This window comes from Phasianus colchicus, chromosome Z (assembly GCF_987193195.1).
Source record: "Phasianus colchicus chromosome Z, bPhaCol1.hap1.1, whole genome shotgun sequence".
In the NCBI taxonomy this organism is placed as follows: domain Eukaryota; kingdom Metazoa; phylum Chordata; class Aves; order Galliformes; family Phasianidae; genus Phasianus; species Phasianus colchicus.
The window spans coordinates 8,274,537-8,296,368 of NC_143476.1; the positions used below are offsets into that span (position 1 = coordinate 8,274,537).

The following is a 21,832-nucleotide window of genomic DNA, read 5'->3' on the forward strand; positions in this document are numbered from 1 at the left end:
GCCCCAGCAGAGCAGGTCAGCAGGCTGAAGAGCTGAGTGGGTCACCAGGGCTCAGAGACTTCACTCGGCCATCTGAAAGTTGAGGGACTTCGCCCCAAGCTGCCCTTTTCCATGCAGGCAAGGAGGCCAAGAGAAGGTGGATCGGCACGGTTCTGGTGCAGACAGGGGCTGCAGTGTGAGCAGGCCTACACAGACAAGGCTGTGCCCACACAGAGTGACAGCAGCTTTCGCTGTGAGCAGATTCCCAGGGGGCCTGAGCCATGGCAGTTCTTGATGGCAGCATGTTCCAATCAGCCCTGGAAGTCTTCTCTGGACGTCTGTCGCATTCTGGAATCCACACTGAGGACGCAGTCGCTGTGTCAGAGCAGCTGGCAGAGTCACGGGGAACCGTGACGTAGTTGGCCCAGGGAGCAACAACAAGGCCTGCACTGCTCAGCCAGCCCAGGCCAAAGGGGAGCACGAGAGAGAGCAGAGGAGAGAGGGGGGGAAAGAGGGCCAGGAAGGAAAGGCCTGTGCCTGAATGGACGTGTAGCAGCAGCTGCTGACAGCAAACTCGGTGATGGCAGGGGCACAGCAGAGCAGTGCAATGCTGGCAGCTTCCTGTGTCTTTCACACAGGCACTGCAGACATGGCCAGCACTGGGAGATCAGCAGAACTGCTGCACACCTCTGCCAGCCCAGGCCAGAGGAGTGCAGAACAGTGAGCTGCTGCTGAGGGGAGAGAGGATGGCCTGAGAGCTGACCTGAGAGGCAGGGCTGGCTGTGTTACAGCAGCCTCTGTGTCCTCCTCCTGTGTCTGTGAGGGCCAGAGGGCCAGAAGAGAACATGCCCAGACAACGAAGCCCTGCTGTCCTCTGCTGCTCAGCTGGAGAGATGTTCCGCCTTCCTGAAGGACGCTGATCCAAAGGGAAGGAATCAAAGGAAGTCCAGGCTGGCTGTCCTTGTGGGCATCAGCTGCTGGCAGCTGCCTCTGTGCTGCCATGGGCAGGGCACAGCACACACAGTGTTTGCAGTTCCCTGTGTGACACTGGCCCTGGTGACCTGACAGCCATAGGGAGACAAGAGAAAGAGCTGCCTCCCTCTGCCAGATGAGGCAAAGGTGAGAATCCCAGAATCACAGCATGGCCCGGGTTGGAAAGGAGCTCAAGGTTCATGAATCTCCAACCCTTGGCTCTCCAAGGGTGCACAGGGGGCTTTGTTCTCCCTGTGGTGCAGCTTCAGTGCCAACTCACAGCTGAGCTGGTTGGCACACTGTGACAGCCTGCCGCTCTGAAGCTCTTGGGGCAGTGCTCAGTTCTTTCTGAAGTACTCTGGAAAATGCTGCTTCTCCTTCACCAAGTCTGTTTCCAGACAGACGTCTTTTTCTCCTCTGTACACACAAACAGTGTCTTGTAACTCCCTGGCACAGTGCTCAGAAGTGATACTTCTGGAAGCATGTCAGAGAAAAGTGGCCTTGTCCCAGTGGACTTTCAGAGCAGATGAGAACAAGTCTTGGTTGACGGCTTTCTTCTGCTTCTGGAACTGCACAGGCAGGTTGTGTGTTGTCATACTTTATGCCAGAGTGCCAAACTGAAGCAGTTTCTGCAACTTCTTTTTTTCATACTTGTCACTCTTTGCTGAGACCTTAACTTAGTCATTTTTAATGCGCTCTCATCTAAACTACTGTGTCCTCCAGTGTCAGTGTTGTATGAATCAGGACTGTGGGATTTCATCAGTGAAAGGATTCTGCTCTAATGACTGTCATTCTAAAGCTGATATTGTTTCTACCGCATCAGGCTTGCATGAAGCATCTCTGATCAACAGAGAAATCAGAAAAATTGCTTTTCCTATTGCAGTTTCCTTTTAACTAGTGATGAAAGCTGTCAGTTTATTTTTGGCACCTGAAATCCTGGGATGCAACCAGGTTAGATAAGAAGTGAAACTGAGTGCACAGTAAAGGAACACAGATGAGATAGCATCACACAGCTCTGGAAAAGATGTTCCAGCTCTGTGTGTACCTACACCTTCAGGAGATGAAAAGTACTGGCTTACTGAGGTGTCCTGGGTTGCAGGCTCTGTTAATCTCCATTTTTGGAAGAGCTGCTTGCAATAAATACCTTGTAAGGTGAATGAGCTTGATAGAAGTAGGGTGTGAAAGAGATGGATTTGCTGTTTCCCTGAAGGTGCAGGAGTATTGCTGTGCCTACAGTCAGTAAACAAGGCAGAAATCACTGTGTTCCTCAGAATGAAAAGGAATAAAAATCTTTTTGGGAGTGACAGCACGCCTGAATGAAGCATAAATCTAAACATTTAAAATAAGGGCTAGTGTCAAAGGGACTTGCAGTATTTCTCGTGAAGAAATATTTGATGCTTCTTTATGAAAGTCATCATAACAAAAGTGTACTGATGTCTTTGCTGAGGATTTCCTTGGTTCCAGCCTGAAGGTGTGCGCAGGCATGAGCAGGCAGTGCTGAGCTGCAGGTGAGTGCCTGTGTCCCACAGCAGGAAACCCGTGGATGTCTTCAGGGGTTTGAAATGGGCAGAGCTGTAAAACCTGCACGCTTTCACTGAAATTGTCCTCTGCTTTATTTTGTAATCTTAGTTTCACCAATGCTTTCCAATATTATTTTCGTATGAGTGCAGATACATGGGATAGGATTTAAAGTTTTTATGGTGCTGCTGTATAATTTTCTGTGGTCATCATAAGCCAATAAAAAAAATAAATGGTGATTAGGCAATCTATTAACAACCTGTGGCACGTGTCAAAACAATGAAATTTCTTGCAGGAAGACAATATTGCTATACAATAATGTGGCTATCCAAAACTGTTAATTATACTTGATGAGCTGGAGATAATCCTGAAATGCAGGACTTTGATCTTAGCCAAGAAAAATAAACCGTATTATCATTCTTAAATTGGCAGCTGCTATCAAAAGCCTGTGTCTTATTTCCCTTTTAGTAACACTGGCTAAATCAGAGAAAGTGATAAAAGAATTTCATGATTGCAGCTTAGGGATTCTTTCCCACTTGACCAGAAGTAATCAATGTCCAAAAATGTCTGTAAATACTTTTTCTATCTTATTTTGCCAGATGTATTGATATTTGAGATGAATGGCAAAAACATTTTGCGTACATAGATAAGCAATGCAAATTCGCTGGATTGTTTTAGAGAAAAAAGCTCTGGTTATCAGATCGTTTCCATGCAGAAATAAGATTTACAGTAAAATTCTCATTATTATTATTCATGCATGAATAAGTTCAAAACAGAGATGTGGGGGATGTTGTTTCAATTCCAGGTGATAGTAGGAAGGACTGTCAGGATGGAAAGGCTAGTGTCTGCATGGGAAAAGAAACACTTCTGGTTTTCATGTTCCCTTTGTCTTTGAGTGGAAGAGGCCATGAGGAGAGTGTGCCCTAAACTTGGACCCTTTTTGACCATTGCAGCAGAGATGGAGAAGTGTTCAAACTTCTAGAAGGACTTCAGGACAAAGATATGTAATGAAAATAAGTCCAGGTTGGCTGTCCTTGTGGGCATCAGCTGCTCGCATCTGCATAGTTGTTGCTATGGGAATGGCAGAACAGCTGGAATGTTGCATTTCCTTGTGTGACACAAGCACTGGTGAATTCAAAGCAAGAGGGGTATAATAGAAAGAGCATCACCTCCCTTCCAGATTAGGAAAAGGTGAGTGGGATGTTGTTTCAATTAGTGCTGATGGCAGGAAGGACTGTAAGGATGGAAAGTCTGGTGTTTGCCATGGGCAGGGAAACACATCTTGTTTTCATTTTGTCTTAATCCTTCAATGCTAGATAAATAGAAAAGAGTGTGCCCTTGGAACTCTCCTGCCCTCTTCTGCTGCGACGGAGAAATGTTCCAGCTTGTAGAAGGACATCAGGACAAAGATATGTAATGAAAATAAGTCCAGGCTGGCTGTCCTTGTGGGCATCAGCTGCTGGCATCTGCATTGCTGCTGCCAAGAGCATGGCACAGCAGGTAAAAGATTGCTTTTCCTTGTGTGACACAGGAGCTCTTGACTTGAAAGCTAGAGGGATGCAATAGAAAGAGCTGCAACCTCTGCCAGACATGGCAAAGGTGAGTGGGATGTTGTTTCAATTAGTGCTGATGTCAGGAAGGACTGTATGGATGGAAAGTCTGGTGTTTGCCATGGGCAGGGAAACACATCTGGTTTTCATTTTCTCTTTCTCTTTGAGTGCCAGATAAACAGGGGAGAGTGAGCCCTCACTTTGGAACTCTCCTGCCCTCTGCTGCTCAGAGGGAGAAATGTTCCAGCTTCTAGAAGGACATCAGGACAAAGATATGTAATGAAAATAAGTCCAGGCTGGCTGTCCTTGTGGGCATCAGCTGCTGGCATCTGCATTGCTTATGCCATGAGCATGGCAAAGCAGGTAAAAAATTGCTTTTCCTTGTGTGATACAGGTGCTCTAGTGTTGAAAGCTAGAGGGATGCAATAGACAGAGCTGCAACCTCTGCCAGACATGGCAAAGGTGAGTGGGATGTTGTTTTAATTGGTGCTGATGTCATGAAGGATTGTAAGGATGCAAAGGCTGGTGTTTGCGAAGGGCAGGGAAACACATCTGGTTTTCATTTTCTCTTTCTCTTTGAGTGCCAGATAAACAAGGGAGAGTGTGCCCTCACCTTGGAACTCTCTTCCCCTCTGCTGCTCAGAGGGAGAAATGTTCCAGCTTCTAGAAGGACATCAGGACAAAGATATGTAATGAATATAAGTCCAGGCTGGCTGTCCTTTTGGGCATCAGCTGCTGGCATCTGCATTGCTGCTGCCATGAGCATGGCAAGGCAGGTAACAGATTGCTTTTCCTTGTGTGACACAGGAGGTCTTGACTTGAAAGCTAGAGGGATGCAATAGAAAGAGCTGCAACCTCTGCCAGACATGACAAAGGTGAGTGGGATGTTGTTTCAATTAGTGCTGATGTCAGGAAGGACTGTAAGGATGGAAAGGCTGGTGTTTGCCATGGGCAGGGAAACACATCTGGTTTTCATTTTCTCTTTCTCTTTGAGTGCCAGATAAACAGGGGAGAGTGTACCTTCACCATGCAAGTCTCCTGCCCTCTGCTGCTCAGAGGGAGAAATGTCCCAGCTTCTAGAAGGACATCAGGACAAAGATATGTAATGAAAATAAGTCCAGGCTGGCTGTCCTTGTGGGCATCAGCTGCTGGCATCTGCATTGCTGCTGCCATGAGCATGGCAAAGCAGGTAAAGATTGCTTTTCCTTGACTGACACAGGTTCTGTTGACTTGAAAGCTAGAGGGATGCAATAGAAAGAGCTGCAACCTCTGCCAGACATGGCAAAGGTGAGTGGGATGTTGTTTCAATTATTGCTGATGTCAGGAAGGACTGTAAGGATGGAAAGGCTGGTGTTTGCGAAGGGCAGGGAAACACATCTGGTTTTCATTTTCTCTTTCTCTTTGAGTGCCAGATAAACAAGGGAGAGTGTGCCCTCACCTGGTAACTCCCCTGCCCTCCTCTGCTGAGATGGAGAAATGTTCCAGCTTCTAGAAGGACATCAGGACAAAGATATGTAATGAAAATAAGTCCAGGCTGGCTGTCCTTGTGGGCATCAGCTGCTGGCATCTGCATTGCTGCTGCCATGAGCATGGCACAGCAGGTAAAAGATTGCTTTTCCTTGTGTGACACAGTCTCTGTTGACTTGAAAGCTAGTGGGATGCAATAGCAAGAGCTGCAACCTCTGCCAGACATGACAAAGGTGAGTGGGATGTTGTTTCAATTAGTGCTGATGTCAGGAAGGACTGTAAGGATGGAAAGGCTGGTGTTTGCCATGGGCAGGGAAATACATCTGGTTTTCATTTTCTCTTTCTCTTTGAGTGCCAGATAAACAAGGGAGAGTGTGCCCTCACCTGGTAACTCCCCTGCCCTCCTCTGCTGAGATGGAGAAATGTTCCAGCTTCTAGAAGGACATCAGGACAAAGATATGTAATGAAAATAAGTCCAGGCTGGCTGTCCTTGTGGGCATCAGCTGCTGGCATCTGCATTGCTGCTGCCATGAGCATGGCACAGCAGGTAAAAGATTGCTTTTCCTTGTGTGACACAGTCTCTGTTGACTTGAAAGCTAGTGGGATGCAATAGCAAGAGCTGCAACCTCTGCCAGACATGACAAAGGTGAGTGGGATGTTGTTTCAATTATTGCTGATGTCAGGAAGGACTGTAAGGATGGAAAGGCTGGTGTTTGCCATGGGCAGGGAAACACATCTGGTTTTCATCTTCTCTTTGTGTGCCAGAAAAAGAGCAGAGTGTGCCCTCACCTTGGACCCCTCCTGCCCTCTTCTGCTGAGATGGAGAAATGTTCCAGCTTCTAGAAGGACATCAGGACAAAGATATGTAATGAAAATAAGTCCAGGCTGGCTGTCCTTGTGGGCATCAGCTGCTGTCATCTGCATTGCTGCTGCCATGAGCGTGGCACAGCAGGTAAAAGATTGCTTTTCCTTGTGCGACAGAGGTTCTGTTGACTTGAAAACAAGAAGGGTGCAATAGAAAGAGCTGCAATCTCTGCCAGACATGGCAAAGGTGAGTGGGATGTTGTTTCAATTAGTGCTGATGTCAGGAAGGACTGTAAGGATGGAAAGGCTGGTGTTTGCCATGGGCAGGGAAACATATCTGGTTTTCATTTTTTCTTAAGCTTTCAGTGCTAGATAAATAGAGTATAGTGTGCCCTCACCTTGAACTCTCCTGCCCTCTGCTGCTCAGAGGGAGATATGTCCCAGGTTTTAGAAGGACTTCAGGACGAAGCTATTTAATGAAAATAAGTCCTGTCTTGCTGTCCCTGTGGGCATCAGCTGCTGGCATCTGCATTGCTGCTGCCATGAGCATGGCACAGCAGGTAAAGATTGCTTTTCCTTGTGTGACACAGGCTCTGTTGACTTGAAAGTAAGACGGATGCAATTGCAAGAGCTGCAACCTCTGCCAGACATGGCAAAGTTGTGTGGGATATTCTTTGAATTAGTGCTAATGGCATGAAGAACTGTAAGGATGGAAAGTCTGGTGTTTGCCATGGGCAGGGAAACACATCTGGTTTTCATGTTCTCTTTGTTTTTGACTTCCACAGGCCAGGAGGAAGCCTGGTTCCATGGACCATCTGCAAATTGTCTGTCACTTGGGAATTCACACGTTCTTATGGACCTTGAAAAACCACCTGACAGTTGGCCAATGTTTCAAACTAGAGAATCACATACGGAAGAAACACTCAGGTTTCAGAAGGTCCTACTCAGGTTTCACTTTGTGCCTCTCCTCCAGGCTGCATGACATCTATGGAATATTAGCAGAGAGGGAAATAAATAATGTTGTGGATTAACTCAAAATTTAAGTGTTCCTGATATCTCCTCATAAGATGCCCATAATCAGTCAGCAAGTCCTGCAGTACTCCAGAAGAAACACTGCAGTTCATTTAATTCAGCCAATTATTCCGTGCACTCTGTTGCTACCAGGCTACTTGGTCCTCTACAGCTGCTGGTCTTCTGAAAAACATCAGTGTTTGGTTATTCATTTGGAAGCTCAGTGTTACATCCTGTAATCTCTCTAGATTTCTCCATGAGAATATGTAGAAATCTGTAAAGCTCTGATGTCTGGTCTGGATGATCGAGTAGTGAGCTGGACTGTGAACCAGCTAAAGGAAAGAAGCCAGAGAGTTTTGGTCAGTGGAACAGAGTGAGTCTAGTTGCTGATGACACAAAACTGTGAGTGGCTGACATGCCTGAAGGCTGTGCTGCCACCCAGCAAGACCTAGACAGGCTGGTGAGTTTGGCAGGGAGAAATGTAATGAAATATAACAAGGGCAAGTGCAGAGACTTGCGTCTGGGTAAGAACAGCACCCCAGGTACCAGAATAGGTTGGGGACTGACCTGTTGGAGAGCAGTGTAGGGGAAAGAGACTTGGGGGTCCCAGTGAACAGTGGGCTGACCGTGAGCCAGCATTGTGCCCTTGTGGCCAAGAAGACCAATGGCATCCTGGGGCAGACTAGAAGGGCTGTGATTAGCAGGTCGAAAGAGGTTCTCCTTCCCTTCTACTCTGCCCAGGTGACCAGAACTGGAGTATTGTGTCCAGTTCTGGGCCTCTCCGTTCACAAGAAGGACAGGGAACTGCTTGAGAGAGTCCAGTGCAGAACTTCTTTACAGTGGGGGCGACAGAACACTGGAACAGGCTGCCCAGAGAGGCTGGGGGGACTCCTTCTCTGGAGACATTCAAAACCTGTGTGGATGCGTTCCTGTATGACCTGATCTAGGTGTTCCTGCTAGGGCAGGGGGATTGGACTAGATGATCATACAGGGTTCCTTCCAATCCCCAACATTCGGTGATTCTGTGATTCCGTAACTGGTGTGGAGAAGAGATAGCAGCTATTAAAATGAAGACTTGGTAAAAAAACCTCTTCACATCTTAGCCAGGATTCTGGCATTTAATTTATTTAAATAAATAATACATTTTTAAGCTCATCTTTTCTCTTCTCTTCCTCTTCTATCCTCTTCTCTCCACTTCTCTCCTCTTCCTCTTCTCTCCATTTCCCCTTCCTTTTTTCTTCTCTCCTCTTCTCTCCTCTTCCTCTCCTTTTCTCTTCCTCTCCTCTTCCTCTCCTCTTCCTCTTCTCTTCCTCTTCTCTCCTCTCCTTTTCCTCTTCTCTCCTCTTCCTCTTCGTCCTCTCCTCCTCCTTTTCTCTTCCTTCTCTCCTCTTCCTCTTCCTTTTCTCCACTCCTCTTCCTCTTCCTCTTCTCTCCTCTTCTCTCCTCTCCTCTTCCTCTCCTCTTCTCTTCTCTCCTCCTCCTCTTCTCTCCTCTTCTTCTCTCCTCTTCCTCTTCTCTCCTCTCTCTCTTCCTCTTCTCTTCTCTCCTCTCTTTCCTTTTCCCTTCTTCTCTTCCCTTCTCCTCTTCCCTTCTCCTCTTCCCTTCTCCTCTTCCCTTCTCCTCTTCCCTTCTCCTCTTCCCTTCTCCTCTTCCATTCCCCTCTTCCCTTCTCCTCTTCCATTCCCCTCTTCCCTTCCCTTCCTTTTCCTTCCCTTCTCCCTTTCCTTCTTCCCCCCCCTCTCCTTCTGCCCCCTCCCCTCTCCCCAATCTCCCCTCCCCTCTCCTCTTCTCCTCTCCTTTTAAATTTCCCTTTTTCATTCCCTTTCCCTCTCCTCTTCCCTCCTCTCCTCTCCTCTCTTTCCTCTTCCTCTTCCCTTCCTCACTTTTTTCCTCCCTTCTCCCTTCCCTTCTTACCTTCCTCTCCCCACCCACTCCCCTCACCCATTCCCCCTGCTTGTCCCCTCCCCTCCTCTCCTCTCAAATTTCCCTTTTGATTCCCTTTTTCATTTCCCTTTCCCCTTCCCTTGTCTTCCCTTGCCTTCCCCTCCGTTTCCTTCCGCTCCGTTTCCTTTCATTTTTCCTTTCATTTTTTCCTTTCCTTTCCTTTTTTGTTTCTTTCCCTTTCCTTTCTTTTCCTTTCCTTTTTCATTTCTTTCCCTATCTTTCTCTTTCTTTCCCTTTCTTTCCCTTTCCTCTTCCCATCTTTTCTTTCCTTTTCTTTTCTCTTTTTCTTGTTGCCTTTCTCTTCTTTGGTCTACTGGCTCCACCGTCGAAGACAGAACTCTCTCATTCTTCTCCACGTCTCACTAGAAAAAGGAGAGTCTCAAGTTGTGAGTGAGTTCTTTTCACCTCAAACAGACTTTGAGAGGGAAAAAGAAAAGCCGCTTTGTCCCGGGATCCCCAGCTACAAGTTTGACCGCAGCAACAGCAAAGGCAGGAGAGCAGATACCTGTCTGTGGGCCCAAGCAGCCGACGGAAGTTGTCGATCACGACTTCTGCGTGACAGCGGGTGAGGATGATCACCGCCTGGCACAGGAAGGGCACGACTGCGCTCTGCTGCGTGGATGATGCGCAGCTGCGCAGGATGTACAGGATTAGTGGAACCTGAAAGAGGAAGGGGAGAAGGAACAACTTGCTGCATCCTTGACTCTGCAGGGAGTGACCGTGGACATTCAGCGCAGGAGCAGTGCCCGCTCCCTTGACATGCTGTCAAGGCCTAAGCCTAAATGTCACGCCAGCCCCCCTGTCTAAGCCCTGGCTCTGCACTCAGGCTGTGCTTCTTTCGCACAAGAAGCAAATGGCACAAGGCATCATGCAACAGCCAGAAAAAGTCCAAGACACATGGAAGAAAGTCTCTTACGTCCCGACAGATGTCCTTTCTGTACATCTGCAGAAAGGTGATCATCCACTTCCCAGCAGCACGCACGCGCATTCCTTTGGCTTTCTTGAATGCCTCCTTGATGGCCATCATGAAGTCGACGGCGCGTTCCACGGGGAAGTTTCTGCAGACCATCTGCAGAGAAACGAGAAGCAGGAGAGATCCCATCACTGCTCTGCGGCAGTTCTTCAAAACATAAAGCAGTCTGGAGGGCACTCAGGCAGCCATCACAACGCTCCTGCTGTCCGTACCCTGCTATTTTTACGGAAGGCAGTTGAGCCTTCTCTCAGCTTCTCCACCCATGGCGTCTGCTTACATGCAAAGCCTACCTCCCAGCAGCCACAGTCACACATGCAAACAAACACACACAGTCAACATACACGCAAATGCACATCATACAGTCAGCTCCTTGCACTGGGCACCTGAAGGCCAGACATAGCTGGGGGCAGCTTAGGGTCATGCAGAAGCCTACGCACTGAGATCCCACCGCCCCTTTTTGGGTCCACTTACCCTTGCGATTTTGGATGAGGTCTGGAACTGCAAGGTGGTGCTGCAGGCATGCAGCCCCTCGCACAGGCTCCTGATGTCTCCCATCTCGATGACTGTGTCGGTCTCCTTGGCTAGAAAGAGCACGGAGAGAAAAGGAAAGTCATGCTTCTGGAAACAGAACTGCTTTCCTTGGGGCAGAGACAGAGGACGGGGTGGGGACGAGAAGAGAGCTGCGCACAGTGCCTCTCCCTCCTGTAAACAGGGCCTAGGGGAGGAGAGAAGAGGGCTGGTGCACACCCATTCTACTTGCCTTGGATTCGGAGAAGGGAGCTCAGACAGGAGACAGCCAACTGGCGGGATGCGGGCATGGGGTCGCACGTCAGAGGCGCCAGCAATCCCACCAGGGAGCCAAAGTGCTTGCAGGCATCTCCTCTCTGCAGGGGCAAGAGGCAGGAAAAAAGCTGTAGGCAGCCCCAGCTCTCACTAGCTACTTCCAGCTGTGCCTTCCCCACAGTGTCCCCACGGTGTCCCCACACGGTGACACAGCATGCACAGCTGGGAGGAGCTCGCCTTCCAGCTCAGGGGCTCTGGGGAGGGAGCAGGGGGCATGCGGTGGGGCTCTTTACTCACTCGAAGCTCTTCAGAAGCAGCCAGCAGCTGGGAGCAGGTCTGCAGGGCCCTCTTGCGCTCCCACACATCGTCTGAGGTGATTGATTTCTGCAGGACCTGGGGCAAGGCATCTGTCTCACTGCGGACATCTTTTCTTTCCTGCCACCCCTCTCCCTGTCCCTCCTTTTCCAGCACTTTTCCTCAGGACCTGCTGCCCTGTGGCTCCATGCAGCCCCTCCTCTTCCCCCCCCCGCACAGCTGTCCCTGCTCTCTGCAGATGTTCCTGCCTCCTAAACTGGGAGCTGTGACCTGCCAGGGCTGGCTCCTGCCTTTCCCCCTGCAGGGCCCATTTCTCTGCCCGTTTCTGAGCTCACAGCGAGCTGGCATATCAGCAGGAGATTCATCCCCCGCTGACCATCCTCTCATTCGCCAGATCTCTGTCCCTGCTATCCACAGGCATCACACTTTCTCCCTTGCCCCACATGTACTCACTTGGACTATGTTCTGGAAGAAGTCACAGCTGGGCTCTGTCTCGAGCAGGACCACCATGAGCCGGCCCAGAGCGTTCAACGATGTTTGCTGAAGCTGAAAGCAGAAGAGGAGATTGAGGTGTGGCATCACGGCTTCTGCCAGAGCATAGGCTGTGTGTGCTGAGGTAGGGCTCCTGCTGAGAGGTGGCCAGGAAAGTTACGGCAGGTTACCTGCAGGTACTGCGCTGCGTGCTGTGACTTCCTGATCTTCAGCATCATCTTTGCTGAAGGGTGCGTCACGATGTTCTTGCAGCACAGAGTCAACATCTCTCGCATGTCCTTGTTTCCAAAAGTGGGCTTCAGCTTGCTGACAGGAGGAAAAAAGGAAGAGAAAGCAGAAAGGGCCTTTAGCAGCGCTCTCCAGACTGGTTCAGACAACATCCGAGGTTCTCCTTATCGACAGCTACAAAGTAAACACCCCCAGCTCCTGCTGCTGAGCACTGTCTTCAGTTCCAGCAGTGCCCGCCTCCTCCCTGGCAGCAGTGAACCACCTCCCTCTCTGAAGGGAAGGAGACCCCTTCGCTTCCCCGCCACGGGACGGGAGCACCAGGGCCGTTCTCTCCTCACCCCCTGCCCCCTCCAGGCCTTCGGAGCTACCCAGAAGGTGGAGCACCATCCTGTTTTGCGATCCCAGAGGCTCGCGCCCTTACCTCAACTGCTCCAGGGCCAGAACCACCTTGAGGGGCACTGGGGAGACAGGGGCGCCCAAGTAATACTTCTTCAGCAAGTCCTGCAAGTCCCAGAGAGACACTGTCAAAGCGGGCAAGAAGCACGCGAGAGCTGTTCCACCCAGCCCAGAGACAGACACAACTGCCACGCGCCAGCCCCATCACTCCCACATTTCCCACTGCAGGATGCAGCAGCTCCACAGCTGCTGGACCTAGCCCGCTGCACAGCTGCTGCCTGCCAGCACCTGAGGCTCCCACCAGCTGGAGACGTGTGTGCCTCCAGGGAAGCGAGCCTCGTGGCACAGCCCAAAACTCCACTGCAGGCAGCTCTGGCTCTAGGCACTCACCATCAGGATCTCCAGCAGCTTGCCCTTCAAGGAGGGGTTAAGGCTGGCGGAATCACCCACGGTTTGGAAGGCAGAGCTGGAGTCGGTGATGCTCTGCACCAGTGCAAGGTTGTTCCGCAAGTCCTGAGGCCCAAGAAAGAAGAACATACTGTGAACTGCGGGAAGGGCCGAGGGCTGCAAGGGGGACACGTGGGGGCGATGCTAAGGGAAGGCTTGGGTCTTCATCTGGGCACAAACCGTTCCCCAGGGGACCTTCAGAAAGAGAAGGCCCATCTCAGCATCTCCCCAGAGGAGGGGCTGCGGCTGGGCACAGACACCCTGGCACGTTTCAAGCTCTCACCCGGCAGCTGCAGCTGTACAGCAGCAGGATGTTGCCCACAATGTCTACCTCCAGGCGGGCGAGCAGCTGCTCCTTGCTGGCACGCAGTGCCAAGCGGCCATAGGCGAGCATGAGAGCGCTGCGTGTGGCATGAGCTCTCGTGCTGTCCAGCTCCATCTGTGTGGGGAGAAGTGCTTTGAGAACTTGCTCAGCGGCCCCCAGTGCCCAACAGTGCAGCTGGGCTCCCAAGGCAGGAGCTGCTGTGAAAATAAGGCAGAAGAAAGCCAAAGTGGAAACCCGTAATGCTTTACCTTCTTGCTCCTGGCAATCCTTCCATTCCGGCCCTTGCACAGCCTGGACGAAAACATGATGAGTGTGTCCAGGACTGGGTGGAAGTTGCCCTCAGCAGCATGGCTGACAAGAGAGATCATTCCCTGCACAAAAGAACAAGGGGCAGTTGGCGCAGGCGTGACCTTACTGGTGCAGCCAAGCACAGTGGCTGGGCCAGTCCTCGCCTGAGGGAAACGGCAGCAGTGAGGAGATCAGAAAGGTCCGGAGCAGGGCTAGAAGACAGACTGGGGACGCTCACAGAAGCTGCAGGAGGGGAGAGCTCACCTGGGCCTCAGAGGGCTCCTCCGCGTTTGCTTCCGTCAGATGTTGCAGCAGCTTCTCTTGGACGTGAATGTGGAGGACTGCCTTACAGGCTCCCAGCACTGTCCCCAGCGCCTTGTACAGGAAAGGCTGCATGGGAAGGGAAGGGAAGGGAAGGGACGGAAAAGGAAGTCAGAATCTGAGATGTAGCAGCAGCCTGACCTGTTGGCAGAGGACCAGGTGGGAAGGGAGCACCCACGCTCCCTGGGAGTCGCTGAGAGCAGCCGCAGGCCGAGCTTTAGCCGGTCCCCGGGCAGCTTGCAGGGAAAGGCCCTCTGGGGGACATGGGCTGGGGAAGCAGCATGAGCGGGACGAGTGGGCAGAGCACCAGCCGCAGCCCCAGCCCCAGTTGGACACCTGCAGCTGCACCGCTGGGTAGAGCCCGGGGGAAAACCCACCTTTTCTGCAGAGCTGCTGGCAGAGCTGCCCAGCCAGCGGCTCAGCTCACAGCTCAGGCCCTTTGTCCAGGCGTCATCCTCCATCGTCTCCAGAGAAGCCCTCAGGAACTGTTGGAGAACAGAAGAAGCCAATGTTCCCTTGCCCTTTGCCTCTTCCCCCATTTCCAAGTTGCTGCAGCCTTCTGGGGAGAGGTGTCTGGAAGAACAGGCCCTCTCTCAGCTGCCCCCAGCATCCCCTCCATTAAAGCCACCTGCAGCTCTTCTCCTAAGAGCCGCCTTGGGCTTGGGACGAATGGGAAGAGGCAGTGCTGCAAAGGCATGCGGCCGCTCTGCAGCAGCATTTTAGAGGTTGTTCCTGTCCTGCGGGGGCTCATATGAGAGCAGGTCACCTTTAGGCAGGCAAGCACTGCTCTGCACCACGCCTCCTGGCAATGCTGTACCTTTAGTAGATGGTGCTCCCACTCTGCAGTGTCCGGGAAGCTCTCCGATTTCCCTGCACAGCAATAGGAAGCAAAAGACCTTTGCTTGGGATCAAGCCACAAAAGAGCTGCCGCAAACCTGGTTTGGCCTGGGCACTGGGCAAAGCTGGGACCTGCGCCCCCTCCACAACGACCTGTCCCTCCCCACAAACACTTTCCCAGTAGGAACACAGAACTGCTCCAGGACTGCTGCCTGAGGGGAGGTGAAGGGCCCATCCATCTCCTGGAATGGGTAGACCCCAAGGGGAAAGGTTCCTGGGCCTCAGTGCCGTATCCCTGAAATGGGAACTGCAGTAGAGCAAGCAGTGGGCCACAGGTTGTATTTTCATCCCTCCCCTCCCTTCCCCACCCTTCCCTTCCCTTCCTTTCCCTTCCCCTCCCTTCCCTTCCCTTTCCTTACCCTCCCGTCTGCTCCCCTCCCCTCCCCTCCCCTCCCCTCCCCTCCCCTCCCCTCCCCTCCCCTTCCCTTTCCTTCTTCCGCCTCTCCCTCCCCACCAGCACTTTACCTTCAAGGCACTGCAGCAGCAGGGGGATCTCAGCTGCCCACATGGCCCCCACAGCTCTGTGGATCCTGCTGTGGAGGTTTCGCATGAGCAGCAAGGCAGCAGCTTGGAGTTCGCTGCCTGCAAAAGGGCTCCCTGCCAGCACCTGAGCGAGAGCAAGGAGAAGCAGGGTCACTTCTGCAGCAAGAGCAGCGGCTTCTCCCAGGAGGGAAGCAGCTTGGCTCTGCCCTGGCGGGCAAGGAGCAACCAACAACTTTTCCCATGGTGCTGCGAGCCTGGGAAGAGAATGGCAGCCCCAGGGCTCAGGTGGACACTGGCGCTCTTGGCCATGCTGCTTCCTCCTCGGGGCTTGTGACACCGGCCCCTGGAGCATCTACTCACCAACAGGCGCACCAGCAGCGTCTGGGGAGTCAGCAGGGGGCCTGCGGGGAGAAAGGTGTGCTGAGTGCCCTGCCACATGTCCCTCCGCTGTCCCTTCTGGGTGCTAATACGGGTCAGCAGAGCTCCCTGGGGGAGTTTCTGCTCCTACCTTGAAACACGGAGCTGAGGAAGTGTGGATCCAGCTCTCCTACCTCCCGCGCTGCCAGGTCCTCTCTCTCAGCCAGGCTTTGGATGCAGCGGGAGATCGGGATCAGCATGCCCGTGTACTGAGCTGGAACCACATAGAGCAGCAGCCGCGGCCACAGGAGCTGTAGGGAACGAAGCAGTTGAGCGTGTCAGCATTCCTGCCTCCGCTCAGAGATGAAGAGGACTCTGTGAATTTCCCTGAGTTTTGTGTGCTTCAGAGCACGCTGGAGGAGAGACCTGGGGTGCTGCAATGGGACAAGGAACACGTGGTGCGAAGGCGAGGAGCGGCAGCAGGGCAGAGTGTGACTTACTTTGGTCATCCCTCTCACTGAGAAATCCAGCGATCCCAGGATGCTCATGCACTGCTCTTGCAGAGCTCCTTCTTCCTGGGCCTCCTGGGCAGAAAGGACTCCAGCTGCCTGCACAACATTGTTGTTGAAACACCAGTTACTCTCAGTTCTCAGGAGCCTCTCAGCTGGCTCAGGTGTGGTCCCACTGGTGCTTCTGTGCCAGCCTTTGAGCAGCAAAGGCCTTCCAAAAGAAGATGCAGCCCCCTGTCCTTACCCTTCTTCCCGTGCTGCGGCTGAACTCATTGAAGATATGCCCCACTACGTCCCAGGATGAGCAGCTCTGGGCATCGGTGCTGAGCAGGTCCCCGATGAAACGCAGAATGGCCTTCCTCACCTGCCAGGGGTCAGTTATGGGTTTGATTTTCCAGGTCAGAAGGCAAAGGGAAGCTACGTGCTCATTGGGACAGCCCTTTGGGCACGAGCAGAGACAGCGAGAGCAGAGGACAAGCCTTGGCTCTTGAGGTGAGGGCCAGGCCGTAGCACCAGGCGGTGCGCCTTCCAAGTGCAGCACAGGGACCTGCCTGCTCCACTCTGCCTGCTCTCCCCACAGGAGCCATCGCGACCCTGTGGTCAATGCCCCAGCACCTGTCTAGTCACCCCAGCCCTGCCCGTCACCACTCCGACAGAGCTTTCTTTTCCCAAAGCAGCTCACCTGGATCCTGGGGTCGCTGCACACGCACTGCAAAGCCTCTGCGACCTGGGGCAGCTTCTCCGTCATCACAGGCTCTGCAAGAGATGTGCAGAAGCATGCATGGAGACACAACCCTGATGGCAAAAGGGATCCCTGGAAATAGCGACCCATGGTACTGACCATCAGAGCAAGCTAGAGCACTGAGCAGACCCAGGGCTGCCACGCGTCCAGCCTCCCTCTCATCGCCCAGCTGCAACCGCAGAAACAGGACTGCTTCCTCTGGGCAGATCCGGGCTGCAGAGAGAAAATCCCGTGCTGTGTTAGCAAGAAACACACGCCCATTCCTGAGGTTGGCGAGAAAGGTTTTGGCCAGGGCACTGCCAAGCATTGCCAAAGCTCCTCTCCTTACCCTGCAGCAGGATGCAGCGGGTCAGCTCTGTGCTATCAGCCTCGCTGTGCTGCCTGGTGTCATCAGAGAGCTGTGGGAACAAGGTCCGTTTTAGAAAATCGCATCAGCACTGAGGACAGGAAAGAAACTGTACTGCCAGCTCTCGTCTCCCTGGGCACTCTCAGGGAGAGGACATGCAGACAAAACCCGGCCTGCCCCACAGCATCCCTGGGGGCACACGCATGGCTCTGGAGGAGCCTCAGGCATGCAGGAGCTACAGCTGAGCACCTGTCAGAGGCTCAGAGCTCTGCAGTCCTCCTGAGACTTGGACAAGAGGAAAACTGCTGTGGGTGCAAGGATAGGCTCCCCTTACCTGGTAGAACATGGCACTGGTAATGGCCAGAAACTTGTCCTTGGGGATGATGGTCTGAACCCCCTCTAAGGCCTCCAGGAAGATAGTGAGGCTCTGTAAGAGACCAGGAGAGGAAAAAAGCGCTGCAGCCACATCTAGCCACTTGGGAGCGGAGAAACTGTTTTCCAATGGTTTCTCCACTGGGGGAAGCTCCTGCACACTGTTTGGCATTCTTGTTTGTCCCCCAACTCTCAGCAGCACCCAAAGTCTCTCTGCTTTCAACCGAGCCCTGTTGGCATCGTTTGCAAGCATTTCCCACCCAGCATCCCTCTTCTCCCTCATCAGATGCAGCTAAACGTGGTCTGCCTGGTTGTTAGCACAGAGCTCCTCAGGCACTCAGAGCCCCACGGTGGTGGTTGTGAAGCCTCCCATCCCCAGAAGATGGGCCCCACTGACTCCTGGCTCCCTCCTGGTTCCTGTCCCCATTGTTCTTCCCTTGACGGAAGAGCTCAGGAAGCCTCAGACCTCCCTTGATCACCTGTTCCTTCTTTCTCCAAGGGTTCCCCACCTCCTCCCCGCATCCCCCTGACCCCTCGTGGCATTTGCATGGGCCCCACATCCACCCTGAGCCCTGCACAACATCTCACCTTGGTCACTCTGCAGATGTCTTGGACCTCCTGATAGGGGCGCACGAGCCAGAGGAGCTGCTCCCAGACGTGCTCTCGGTGCAGCTCCTCTTGCAGGAGGACAGCCATCATGGCAGTCACAGCCCCGAAGACAGCCTGCTTGTCCTGGAGAGGAACGGCAGAGGCCCGGCATCAAAGACTGAAGGTCTGCTCTTCCGACAGAGAGGGCTTTCTCTTTTCCTTCCCCTTCCCCATACCCCCTTGCCCAGCAGGAGATGAGCTTGCTCTGGACAGCAGGGAGATTTTCCCCACACCCTCGTCCCCAGCACTCCCTGCCACAGTGCTGTGATATGCAGCTGCTTCCTGGCACGGAGATGCAGCCCCGAGCGCAGTTTGGGGCCCTTTGCAGAGCCAGCCCACTCCCTCTCATCACCCCTCTGCTCTCAGCCCACCGGGCACAGACAGAGCTGCTGACACGGAGGTCCCTGCTGCCATCCTGGGCTGGGAATGCAGCAGTGCTCACCTCTTCCTCCTTGCAGTCCTGCCAGTTTGTCAGCACGGAGAAGAAGAGCCGGTGCAGATTCTCGTAGATTTGTTCTTTCTGCACGGCAGGCCGGGGGCATTGCTTTCCAGAGCAGAAGTGAACCCGGACTCCTTCTGACCATTGTTTCACAACTGAAAAAACAAAATGAAACAACAAAATAAACGAAGAATTAATTTTAAAAGAAAAAACAAACAAAACCAAACCAACAAGAGAAAAGGGAGCCTGTGAGAGTCTACAGGGCAGGATGCAAGGGCTGTCCTGAGACCCCCTGCTCTGGAGCCAGCACTCACCAGCACAAGCGAGGCGCAGGGTCCGGCCGCTCCTCACCTGGCCCACCACACTGCGCAGGCCAGCCAGCATCAGCCACGTGAAGGGGATGCACTGTGGAGCTGCGAGGAGAAGGAGAGGTCCACAGTCAGAGCCCTGGCAGCAACAGAGGAGGGGGCGAAGCCCTGCATCCCCCAGAGAGGAAAGACCCCTTTCCCCACTTGTCATAGGTGTAGGGTGGCTGAGAGCACTCTACCGTAGATGCCGAACAGTTTGCTGAGGGTGATGAGCACGAAATCCTTGGGTATCTCCCCGATGGCCTTCAGCTGGCCCTGGAGCTCAGCCATCACCAAGCTGAAATGCATCCGGGCCAGAGCCACCAGGACGTTGCTGGCAGCCGTCCTCACGTTGTCCCTGACACCCTGAAAAGGAGTCACTGGTGACACACCATCCAGGAGACTGCCTGAGACCCCGGGAGGGGCTGAGCCACCGCCGTCCACCAGCACAACACCAGCACGGGCAGCGGCTCCCTTTGCCTTTGGCTGTAACCCCTCACCTGGGCTGCCGTCAGGTCCCGGGACACCTCTGCCAGCAGCCGGTTCACCACTCCGCACGGCGGGCGGCTGTCGTCTTCCCACAGGGCGCCCTCCAGCTCGCGGTACACCTGTGCTCGATCACCCTGGGGACAGGGACCAGTCATGCTTTGCTTTGCCCTTGCTCTCGGGGAGCCGCCCACTGCCACCCATCACCGTGCCGGTGTGGTGCCGCGGCCCGGCACCCACAGGACCACGGCACTGCGCCACGGCAAGGATTCACGGCCGGACGTCCCCAGCTCACCTCCCGGTCTTGCAGGCGCTGTTGCAGCACAGTCACAGCGGAGACAGGGACAGGGCTCGGCACCCTGCTTCTCTCCCTGCGACGCGTACGTCTGGGCACGCAGCCCACACAGGCAAAGAGACCTGGAAGCAAAGAGCGGAGCAGCTGCCGCCGGTGTCGCTCGGAGCCAGGGCCGAGCATCCGGCCGGCTCTGGGAGGAACGCTCCTCCAGCCCCACGGTTGGCGGGGACGGGGGAGGGAGCTTTCCCCTTGCTGGGGTGCCGGGGAAACCACGGCGGGCAGCTGCGCTCAGCAGAGCGAGGACGGTGCTGCCGGCGCGGCCTGAACTGACTCTGGAGGCACACGTGCGCTCGGGCGGCGTCACGGCGTGCGGAGAGGTGGAGGGACTCACCTCGAAGGGCTCTCAGCCGCTCCATGACAGCAGGAAATCTCCAGGTAGACGCAACGCTCTCTCTGGTTCCGCTTCCTGCGGGTCCCACAAGCGGACTGAGCCACCGCTCCCACCGCTGCCACGAGGGCGCACGAGGTACCACTGTGACATCACAGCGCAGTGTCACCTCACAGGGAATGGCTGGGGACCAGGCAGCACGCAGGGCAGCCCTGCAGGCCCCCAAACGCAGCATCTTCTGTGATGCACTCGGCTCTGGGGTTCCGGTTCCATGCGGAATTCCTTCCATGAAGTTGTAATAAAGACATTTTACTGGCTTAATAAGTAGGACCTGAACTGGTAAAGTACTTCACGATGGCTTAATTTTAAGATTTAGGTCTCAGAAGGAGCCCTCGGTTACCAAACCCCAGCAGTTTAGCAATACTGGTGCACCAGCACATTAGCACTATCCTAATGGATACCACGGTTACTGTAGAAATTCCCTGTCTCACTGTAGAAACTAAAACATACTCCTGGATGATTACAATAATTTTCTGTCCATTCTGATGCTCTGAAACAATAAATGTGCATAGCTCAATTACATTTGATGCATAGAATGTCAGCAATCAACATAGTTTAATAACTTTTCTGAGAGTGAAGGGATTTTCACTATTTTTGAAAAGAATCCATAATTGCACACTCACTCGTGTAAAATGAGTTCATCTTGTTAGAGAGTGGTTCTTACTGGAATGAAATGTGCCGTGCTAAGTAAACAGCTACAGTCAGATTGGCACAAAACCCAAACACATTCCAAGGAGAAATGTTTATAACAAATAAAATGAATTGAACACATCTTATGAGTGCTTTTAGAAACGTGCTCCTGTTACTCGTTACAAAACAAATGGCTGCAACATACATAAAGTGAAGGAAAACACCAAACAAATAAGGCAGGAACAGGCTCAAAGTGTTACATGAGCAAGAAGAAAAACTATGAAAAATCAGGCATGCTTCAGCAGGAAGGTATTTGTGAAGAAAATGCTGCCAAATATAAGGCACGTATTTATTCTCTGCTGAGTAACTGAAGAGCCGCATCTACTTCACGGAGATGTGCTGCCAGAGCTGCACAGTCAGCACAGAGTTTGAAAGCAGAATGCATGTCTCTGAAGACAGGTATGCAAAGCCATAAAACCAATGGCTGAATGATGCAGAACAGCATCTCTAAAAGCATCTCACCTTTCTGGAATGGCTGCTGTTCCTATGTGATATGGGTTCTTTCAAACTGCACGTCAGACCTGACACCTCTGTGTGAGCTCCCAACCCAGTTCTGAAAGACAACACTGAACATTTTGGGTGGGCTTTGGCTTGCAATGTGGCTCTATGTGAGCTAAGCCCCCATTATGGTCTGCATAGACGTAATCAAAACAACTGCAGCCTGAAGAGGAGTTCAGCTCATCCTATCTCTGGATAGCTAAACATCTCACAGGCTCCATAGGCTGCACTGCTGTATAGGCAAATGGATACAGTGAAATAAAGGAGACTGCTTAACAGAATTGGAAACTCCACTGCACTGCCTTTTATTACTTGGTCTTATCATTCTGTCTGTTTGGTAAAGGGGAGCTGTATCTTTGGGAAGCCTTGACCTGGTCCAGTTGAAACATGTAATTCCCAGAGGCTCATCAGAACAACACATCATGGTACAAGGTGATGTAAATGTCCAGCTGAACCCAGCCC

The 21,832-nt window shown here is 52.8% G+C and overlaps 1 protein-coding gene across 2 annotated transcripts; it reads right to left on the minus strand.

Annotated features, from left to right (window-relative positions):
- Nucleotides 1-9,330: 9,330 nt before the first annotated feature.
- Nucleotides 9,331-20,165, minus strand: LOC149912404 (maestro heat-like repeat-containing protein family member 2B). Of its 2 annotated transcripts, XM_090131590.1 has the most exons (31): nt 20,126-20,165; nt 19,735-19,856; nt 19,454-19,576; nt 19,154-19,319; nt 18,921-19,019; nt 18,610-18,761; nt 18,108-18,251; nt 17,482-17,574; nt 17,130-17,199; nt 16,901-17,014; nt 16,742-16,815; nt 16,304-16,423; nt 16,051-16,158; nt 15,702-15,861; nt 15,554-15,594; nt 15,176-15,317; nt 14,631-14,683; nt 14,191-14,298; nt 13,757-13,882; nt 13,453-13,575; nt 13,163-13,318; nt 12,823-12,945; nt 12,458-12,537; nt 11,979-12,114; nt 11,770-11,862; nt 11,299-11,394; nt 10,979-11,102; nt 10,690-10,799; nt 10,162-10,314; nt 9,751-9,905; nt 9,331-9,607 (listed from the first exon to the last, which is right to left on the minus strand). In XM_090131590.1, the coding sequence occupies exons 1-31, from the start codon at nt 20,148-20,150 to the stop codon at nt 9,556-9,558; spliced, it is 3,441 nt and encodes a 1,146-aa protein (XP_089987716.1). In that variant the 5' UTR covers nt 20,151-20,165; the 3' UTR covers nt 9,331-9,555. The 2 variants fall into 2 exon arrangements, with proteins under 2 accessions (XP_089987716.1, XP_089987715.1); XM_090131589.1 differs by having other exon boundaries at nt 18,610-19,019.
- Nucleotides 20,166-21,832: the final 1,667 nt, after the last annotated feature.

Bases quoted from the DNA above. Each gene is read 5' to 3' on its own strand.
- LOC149912404 (XM_090131589.1), bottom strand. From the start codon at position 20,150: ATGGAGCGGCTGAGAGCCCTTCGAG. The intron at 17,015-17,129 runs GTAAGGAGAGGA...TTCTCTCTGCAG, and splicing joins CCGCTGCATCCTGCTGCAGG to CCCGGATCTGCCCAGAGGAA. The intron at 9,906-10,161 runs GTAAGAGACTTT...TTCCTCTTTCAG, and splicing joins GAAAGGACATCTGTCGGGAC to GTTCCACTAATCCTGTACAT.